This window comes from Arvicola amphibius, chromosome 12 (genome assembly GCF_903992535.2).
Source record: "Arvicola amphibius chromosome 12, mArvAmp1.2, whole genome shotgun sequence".
NCBI classification, from domain to species: Eukaryota; Metazoa; Chordata; class Mammalia; order Rodentia; family Cricetidae; genus Arvicola; species Arvicola amphibius.
Genome location: NC_052058.2, coordinates 136560498 through 136570084, shown reverse-complemented (window position 1 = coordinate 136570084; position 9587 = coordinate 136560498). Strand labels below are relative to the sequence as shown.

Sequence of the window (9587 nt, the reverse complement as noted above, 5' to 3'; positions counted from 1 at the left end):
GGTGCGGGAGCTGGGATGTTGGGATTTGGGTGAACTGGGTAAGCAAGTCCTCTACCTACTGAGCTACAGCCCCAACCTGGCAGTATCACTTTCGTTCTGTTCTACTCCAACTGAAAACAACACAGTTTACAAAACCTTGCTTAACAAGACACGGCTGTAAGTTCATTACAACTTAAGTTTAAATTTTCATCGTTTTAAAATGAAAGCGTTTCCAGGCATTGATAATGCTTTGGATGGCCAAGACGGCATCTGTTCATGGTTCTGGTTGTGAGTGTGTTGTTGTTTTTGTTGTGGTTTTAATCAAAGACACAAAACAGATTAGCATTCAGTTTCTGTGTTTCTTTTCTCTTGCTTGGCATTTTGTCCCTTCGGGGCAACGGACACGACTGCTAAGTTGCTCGTGCTGCTTGCATGTCCTGCCCTGTCTAATTTGCTAGGAGTGGGTTCCGCACTCCTAGGATGGCCATGCAAACTTCTTGACCGCAGACAGGGGAATCCTACAGTTTGGTGAGGCTTCACAGACAGTAAGTTTTCCTTCTCAGTCCTGTCAACAGCAACTGTGAGGGCTGAACGGGAAATCTGAGGAGCCAGGAGAGAATCGCAGCGTTCATCTTCAAACTCATCTTGCACCGCTGCTTCCGACACGATGTATGGGATGTCTGTGCTGCGCGAGCGTGTGATCCTTTGAACTTGGCATTTCCATTCTGCCGAGTGGAAGTTCCATGCTTGGTCCATGATCGAACTGTACTCGGCACCCCAGTTGCTAAGTCCCCGGACCAGCTTTCTGCCCTCAGAATAGACAAAGCTTCTGGACTTCATTGTTTTATAGGCGTTGGGGTCTCCTGGGTAGTAGCGCGCGAGTTTGCTCTCCCGCAGTTGTTGGGAAACGGTGCTTTCGACTGTCAGCTGAGTGCCTGCAACACCCACTGCATTCAGATCCGGTGTAGCTTCCGCGCTCTTGAGGTCAGTCCGCTGGTCGAGCTCGCCCACGGAGGTGCCAGGATCCGGTCCCGGTCTGGGCTCTGCGCTCGTGGGACCATCCTGGGCAAGCTTGCTGCGGCCTGGTGTGGCGGGTGGGCTGGGACCCGGAGTGTGGTGCAGGCTGCTGGTCTGGTCCAGGTGCAACTTTGCATCCTCTTCCTTCACCCTGAAGGAGCGGGTTTTCTTCCGGAACGCTGTCCCTGGCGAGGAGAGGGCAGGCTCCTCAAACAGAAGCTCCTCGCCATTGAAATGGTAGCGATACATGCTGTAACCATCGGCGCTGTTGATGCTGCCCTGCCGCAGCAGGTAGGTGGCCTCGCATTCTGAGGACGCTCGCGACCTAGCCTGGATCAGGTCAGACCTGTCAATGCCCGCCAGATTCTCCAGAGCGTTCACCATCCTGCCAGACAGCTCCTCCAACTGAGAGAGCCGAAGGTCAACGGTTTGCAGAGACGTTTTCATGAAGTTTTCTCTTTCATTGATTTCCTCCAACCTCATTGACATATTTTCAACTCTGGTAAATACAAAGGGATACATTTATTAAATTGAGATTAATTAAATATTGAAAACAATAGAGATACTGTTGTCGTTGTTGGAACCTCCAGGCTTTGATCGCCAGCCTTGTTTGTGCATGTTGCCTATCCCAAATACAAGCTCTCACTCAAATTATGAGAAGCATTAGGAAATATCAGTCAGCATGTGGTATTTGCCATATGCCAAGTATTCTGTTAGAGGGGTGTGTGCTCACTAATAAGTCTACTTGGTGCTGGTCTAGGTATATTCAGGCCCCAGCACTGCCCTACGAGGTAAGCACTGTTACTGTCGTCCCCATTTTACAGAAAGGAAGTTGATCCACAAAAAAAATGTAACTCTTCAGGGGTCAGAGCTAATAAACGTTGCGGACACAACGTTTGCTTCTGCCCGTGCCTCGCAGCTGGTTCCTCACACTTAGGAATGAAGAAAGATGGGGCTGGCCAGCGGCATTGGATTAAGGACATGGACACTTTAAAGAACCCAGAGCCTTCCTGAGTTGGGAGCGCCTGTGAGGGCATTTTCAGAGAGGGTTCATTGAGGGGGAAGACTTGCCGTGGGCAGCACCATCCCATGGGGTTCCCACTAAACGAAAAGCAAAGGAGAAAGCCACTACAGCAGTACACCAACGAGCCAAGCAGGCTTCCGCCTCTCTCTGTTTCTTGACCAATCAGATGTGAGCGGGTTACCCTCCCCCACCCCCACAGCCCAAGCCAGCTGCCATGCCTCGCAGCCACGATGGACTGTACCCCAAACTGTGAGCAGAAATAAAGCACCCCTCTTTTTTTTTTGTTTTTTCGAGACAGGGTTTCTCTGTAGCTTTGGAGCCTGTCCTGGAACTAGCTCTTGTAGACCAGGCTGGTCTCGAACTCACAGAGATCCGCCTGCCTCTGCCTCCCGAGTGCTGGGATTAAAGGCGTGCGCCACCACTGCCCGGCAAAGCACCCCTCTTTTAAGTCTCTTCTACAAATACAGTACAACCTCTGTAGCTGCCAGAGATTGCTTCCAGGACCCTCATGGGCATCAGAGACCATCAGAGGCTCAAGTCCCTTATAAAACGGCACACTAACTGCGTATAACCTTCACACATCCTCCCACACACTTTAAGTCAGCTCGGGATGGTTTATAATGCCTAATGTAATGTAAATGCTCTGTAAAAATTGGCTCCATTGTATTATTTAGGCAATAATGACAAAATAAAAGTTGGCACGTGTTCAGTATAGAGGGAATTTTAAAGATTTTACTTTTAAAGCTTACTATACTTATTTAGTGTTTTTATTTGTGGTGTGTGTGTGTGCGCGCGCATGTGCTTCCGTGCCTGTGCCGTGGAGCAGGGGAGGATGAATGTTCCACAGCGCATGTGTGGAGACCAAAGAACAACTTGCAGAACTGGTTTTCTGCTTCCACCATGTGGGTCTCAGAGCTCAAACTCAGATGGCCTGGGGACAAGTACTTTTACCCATTGAGCTAGCTTGCCTGCCAATATAGTTTCAGTCTGAGGACGGATGCACAGATGCAGAATCCACAGATCTCGAAGGCCAAATGTACTAGTAGTTACCATTGATTTTAGCTATGACTGTCAACGGTAAATGGGTCATAGCAAAATAAATAAATAATTTTATTGGAAGTTCAGGGACTTAAAAATAAATTTTAATAATTAGATGCAGATTACCACATAATTATTTGAAGGACAATGGAACATTAAATTGTCTGCATGTTAGATTAGTATTTAACAATATTCTCTTGGTGAGAATCCCCAAGAAAAGATAATAGCACATTGTAAATTTCTGGTGTTAGATAATTTTTTTAAAATCTCCTAAATCACCAAGCAACAGCTCATGAAACTGTACTGCTGCTTGAACTGAAACCTGCTAGAATAAACCTCATCTTACATTTCAATAGGTGCAGTGTGGATAAGTTCATGACATACAACTCTAGGAGGCAGTGAGGAATGCCCAGCATTCTGGACGACCTTCTAAAAACTGAATTTATTCCAGGGATGAGTCGGGAGTTCTGGCTCCAGGGTACTTCAGTGGCTTGTCCAGGCAGGTTCCTCCCTATGATGGCAAACACCTTGATGCGAAGCCACCAGGCTTTGATTTTTCTCCCAACATTCTTAAAAGAAAATGTGTGGTTTCTTTAATAACTTGGCTGGCAGTGCAGCCTGGTTCTAGGTCCCTGGTGTCCTTTCTGCAGATCATCATAAGCTCCTCTCTGTTCGGCTGGCTTTCCTCATTCCCACACCGTGAGAGTCTGCCCTCCTTCTTGCTTCTTTTGTCCTCTGGGTGACGCCTGGTGCTCTTCCTTGCACTACCGCCTCTGCTCACGCTGGACATCCGGCGTGCCACACACAACCTGCCGATGCACTAGCAAGCTTGCCTGGCATTTGCCTAGAGTGGCTTTGTCAGTGCTGCTCTTCTGTGCCCTCATTGACAGCTCCACCCTGCTGCTTGGCAGGATCCTGGTGTCTGTTCTTAACTCTTCTCTTGGACAGAGAACTATTTATGTGCCCCTTGATTAGTTACATCATTTGAGGAGGGAAGGTCTGGCTTCCTGGGAGCTTGCCACTAAGCAGGACCAAATTTGCATGAACGAGAAGACCTGGGACCGCCTTACGGTATAGCCTCCCTCCGTCAGCCAGTCCAGTCCTGAGGGTTCTCTCTGCTCTTGCCCTGCAGGGCTGTGCAGAAGAGTAGCGCTGAAGGAGGCTTCCCATGACTTTTGAAGGACACTTGGAATTCACCGTTAACTATATTCCTTGCTCTCCTCAATCTATTACCTCTAATGACCCCTTTTGTATTTAAACCACAATGTGTCTGCAGCAGTCAAACTTGAAATTCTCCAACAGGCATCCCAGAAAAAAGATAATGCAGCTGTGCATGCATTTAAAGAGAAGTAAACTGCTATACACAGAGACAGGCATCTTTCCTCTGACATCTTCTATAATATCCTCCTCCATATGAACCAACTCAGAGTGCAGTTTGCCAGCTGCTCACACATGAAAAAGGAACCCTCAACGTCAAAGTCATTGTATCTTTGTTCTCCTTGTATTCTGCTTGCCTCTCTAAGCCTCCCGTCCCACTGCGTGGTCTCTGGTCCTGGCCTCTGGGAGAGACCCCATTTTGGTCTCTTACATCTCCCTTCTCTAAGGCTGCTTCCTGAAGCTAAAGAAGAAATGTTATGTCATCCAACAGAGGCCAAGAGAAACTGCCAGACACTTGGTTAGAACCTGAAACTGTTGCCACTTGGAGAAAGCCAAACTTTAATCACTGTGCAGGAATAAAGGAGGTTGACCTGGGGTGGGGTTCTTTTTGTTTGCTTTTTGTCTTTTCTCCCCATGCAGAAATGTTACAGGATATATGGGAAAAAGAAGGGAAAATGGACTGAGTTCGTTCACTTTTGAAATGGTTAATGAAAATAGCAAAGTATGAATGTCTTAATTACTTTTCAATTGCTGTGATAATTTATCATGGTAACTAAAGAGAGAGAGTGTCATTTGGCTTATAATTTCAGAGGGTTAGAGACCGTGATGGGGGAGCAAAAGAACAGCTGAATGAAGATCATATTCATAGGAGAGAGAGAGAGAGAGGGAGAGAGAGAGAGAGAGAGAGAGAGAGAGAGAGAGAGAGAGAGAGAGAGAGAGAGAGAACGCACTGGAAACAGCATGGGCTTTGGAAACCACAAAGGTCACCTGCAGTGACACACCTCCAACGAGGTCTCATCTCCTCATCCTTCTTAAATAATTCCACCAAGTGGGGACAAAGTAGTCAAATAAATGAGCCTATGGGGGGGACATTCTCATTCAAAGCACACATTTCACTCCTTGACCTCAACTGAACTTAATGTAAAACGCATTTAGTTCTACTTTAAACAACTTCACACTCTTACAATCTCAACAATTTCAAAGTCCAAAGCCTCTCTTGAGACACAAAACAATCTATGAATTGTAGCTCCCTGAAAAATCAAAGAGCAGTTTATACACCTTCAACATGCGATGGCACATTTATACATGACCATTCCAAAAGGGAGGAATGGGGAACTATGGAGGAAATACTGGGCTAAAGCAAGACCAAGACCCGGAGGGCGAACTTCAACTCCTGAGCTCAGTGTCTGATGCCAAAGGGCTTAAATGGTTCTCCCTACCTCTGCTTTGTGCCTACAACACCCTTCTCTCTTGTAGAGGCATTTCACTTGTATTTTAATAAATGAAGCTTACCCGGAGATTGGGAAAGTAAAACAGCCACACTGGCCTTACAGACCAGTAAGCAATGACATACACCTTTAATCCAAGTGGCCACAGTAGTTGCCATAGAAACTGGGCGGTGCGTGGCTTTAATCCCAGTGGTGCACACCTTTAATCCCAGCCCTAGAGAGGATTATAAAAAAGGAGAAGACAGTTCTCAGACACCATCTCATTCTGAGATTCCTGGAGGTAGGATCACCATTTTGGACTGAGGTCGAGGTAAGAGCCAGTCTGGCTGTTTTGCTCTCTGAACTTCAGGCAAGCTTTATTTATTAAAATATAAATGAAATATCACTACAGTCTCTCTTGGGCTGGATCCACTCCCTGTTTGCAGCACTCCTTGACAGGTAGGTCTTCCACATCTCTGGCCTCTCCAACATCCTGGTGTCGCTAACACATTCCAGGTTTCACTTCCACAGCTGCATGCAATGGCCTCTCAGTGCCCTGTGCACAGATTCCCCTGCCACACACTTGCCTCGGTGGCTCACCTTGACCACAGATAGAAGATTCCAAAACACCTTTATTTGTGTATCTCTCGTAATTCCAAAGCCAGATCCACACAGATGACGCTGCTGAACCTGACTACTAACTTTGGATGAACCTAGAACCCCTGAATAATATTTGCTGTTGCATTTTAGGAGCAGAAAATTCCTTTTCTGAAGTTGGAAGCTTAGTTGTGTGGGGTCTTGCTCCAGGGGCACCCCTCCTTTACTTCATCTCTGATCATACCTTTCTCTAATCTTCTCACTTCTTTCCGCACAAGCCTTAGCTACAACATTAAATTTTGGTGCTTCTCCTCCTCTTCTTTTAATATACAATTATATTTCTTTTTGTCACACTTGCTCTTTTTTACTACAGATTTGGTTAAGAGTGATTATTAATAACCCCATGACAGAGTCAATATTAATCTTGAATCTCTTCTGCCAAGCAAATTAGCCCATTGATTCTTGGGACAAGGGCAGAAAGCAGGCACATTCTTCATTGCCAAAATATCACAACAATGGTCTCTAGCCCAGTTGCTGATACTGTTCTTTGAAACCTCTTAAACTAGGCCCCCATAGTTTCCAAGCTTTCAAATACTTCTGTCTTCCGAGTTTCTACAAGGAAGGTCCACTATGGTCTGCTTTTGTAGTCCAAAGCCCCAAAGTCTTCTACATTCCTCCAAAAACATAGGTCACAGCAACAGTCCACTCTCTGTTCCAGCCTCTGGCTTAATTACTTTTCTATTTCTGTGATAAAACACCATGACCAAAGCAGTTTATTAAGTAGAGTGTTCAATGTGTCTTATGGTTTCAGAGGGTCAGAGTCCAGGATGGTAGACTGAAGGAATGAGCTTATATTTTGGTACACAGCCACAAAGCAGAAAGAGAGCACACACACACAAGGAATCTTAGGAACTTTTTTGAATCTCACAACCCACACCCAGTGATAACACCTGCTCCAACAATGACACATCTCTTAATCCTTCCTAAATAAGTCTACCAACTGGGACCAATCATTCAAATAAATGAGCCAGTTTCATTCCAAGCACCACAATGCTTCTTTTCTAGTCATGCTTTGTGACTTCTTACTAATCTTGGCATCTGCACAGAGTAACTCCACATATTATAGACTACCTAGGATTTATTTTGTTTGTTTGTTGTTTGTCTGTTTGTTTGTTTGTTTGAGACAGAGTATCTCTGTATCCTTGGCTGTCCTGGAACTCACTCTGTAGACCAGGCTAGACTTGAATTCACAGAGATATGCCTGCCTCTGCCTTCCAAGTGCTGAGATTAAAGGTATGTGCCACTACTGCCTGGCTGACTTGACATCTTTCAATGTGCTTAGCTGCTAACATGAAAAACCTCTATTCTTTGACTCATAGTGAAATTTGATTAATTAGTAAACTCAGAGATAACCATGTTATTTACAAATGAAAATAGTTATATTTCTTCCCTTTCAAGAAGACTCATGCAAGCCATTTATTTTTATTGTCTTATTGAAGGGGCCATGACTCTCAACACTGTGTAACAGATCTGGCTGTCCTGGAATTTGCTTTGTAGACCAGGCTGGCCTTGAACTCACAAAGATCCACCTGCCTCTGACTCCCAAGTGCTAAATGTAGGGTTTTTCAACTGGCAGGACAACAGAAAATTCCTGAGGGCTAGCCTTCACCCTTTATTATATGAAAGTAAATTTACACAAATGAAGTCTATAAACTTTCTGGGCCCACATGCATCAGGCCCTTGTCTTTGAGCAGAATTTTTAACTCCACTTAATTTCCAACGTCAGTTCTTTCACCCTTCCTCTTTCTAAAGACATTGAGGAGGTCAAAAACAAATTTGCTTAATCGATTAAAATTTTAATTAGTAATCCCAGTGTCCCATACCCCTTCATATTTCTCTGTCCAACTCAGAGGTTAGTATAGATTGACTTTGGGGTCCTCTGTTAAGAGCGTGCACCCTAAATGCCACCATCATCCCCAAAGTTTCAGATTAACAATTGACAATACATACTCTTTTTGTTTGCTTAGTTGAGCTCGAGCTCGTTCTCTCTCTCTCTCTCTCTCTCTCTCTCTCTCTCTCTCTCTCTCTCTCTTTAATTTTTTTAAAGGAAAAAAACCCGTCTGTTTCCGATTAATTCCATACCAACTTTGGGAATCCTGTTAGAGCTGGGGATGGAGTTATTCCTCTAATCCCCTTTATTATGCATCTGTCACCAAGAGTCCCTTGTAGAACAACAGCAGTATTGAGTGACTGTAACACAGTTGTGTTGGAAGACTTACTGAAACTGTATATGTGAAGGTTTCCCCATGAACGGCAGGTGCTATGTGAGTGTCAAAGAATGCGACTGTGAGGAACTAGGTGTCATTGCTAGCGTCCTCTACATCTCCATGGGCCTCTATACTGCTTACTAAATGGGTATTTTGGTTTTAGTGTAATAGCCATAAAACTTAAACTCGAGCAAAAGTTTTTGTTAAAGAAGTTGAAGCTAGCACTTCCATAACACTTTAAAACAATGTTATATCTATCAACATGGAACTTTTGTAGTAATTCCTGTGGGATGGTACAGTTCTGTTAATGTCTCACCTTCATCTCCGCATGGTGAGACCCTGTGTGCCTCTTTTGAAGGAAAGGACCTAGACATGCGGGGCTCTACTCCGAGCCAGTTATTCAAATGTATTTTTTTGCACAGCCACCTTTTCAGATGGAACAGTCACTTTTTACCTGCACAGTACCTCATAAATTACACAGAACATTTTCATAATAACAGAGTTAAGTATTCACATCAAAACATGATGTTAGTGGAGTTAGGTCCAGTTCATTCTTGTATAAACCCATGTTTCAAGATCCCGTGGTATTCTATACTTGAGTTCTAAGACTATTCCTACTCTATAATTTTATTCCAGATTCATAGATCATAAAGTTGTCTAATCCACTCTAAATTTTACATTAGGCATTTAATTTCCAGTTACTTCCTTACATAGACTGTCTTTAAGGTTAGTAATTATAGGGAGAACACCCAGGGTAGTGCCTTGCCCTGACTTGCAGAGATTTTATACATGAAAGACTGAACAAGGACTAATAATGACAGAATAAAATGCAAGCCTTAAGTCTCCCGTCTTTCTCACTCTTTGTAGTCAATACACAGAGCAGTTACTATAAGAATATTAAGCTTTCTGGGATGCTAGTTCTGTGTCCCTCATTTATACACAACCATTGCTGTTCCTCCATTTCTAGAATCGAAACATCAAAATTACTAGCTTCTTCTGGCACTTTCTACTTGGGCCAGAGCCTGCAGTCAGCTGCTAAGTGAAGCCCATTGGCATCCTGGATTCTCTCTTCCACAGTCT

General features: G+C 44.4%; 1 protein-coding gene across 2 annotated transcripts in view; it reads right to left on the bottom strand.

The window, feature by feature from the left end:
• Positions 1 to 318: 318 nt before the first annotated feature.
• Trpm1 (transient receptor potential cation channel subfamily M member 1) overlaps positions 319 to 9587 on the bottom strand; it is a 113652-nt gene continuing 104383 nt past the window's right edge. For both annotated transcript variants that reach the window (XM_038313418.1, XM_038313419.1), the window contains exon 27: positions 319 to 1495. In XM_038313418.1, coding sequence (XP_038169346.1) covers positions 319 to 1495 — 1177 coding nt within the window. The remainder of the gene's footprint in view (positions 1496 to 9587) is intronic.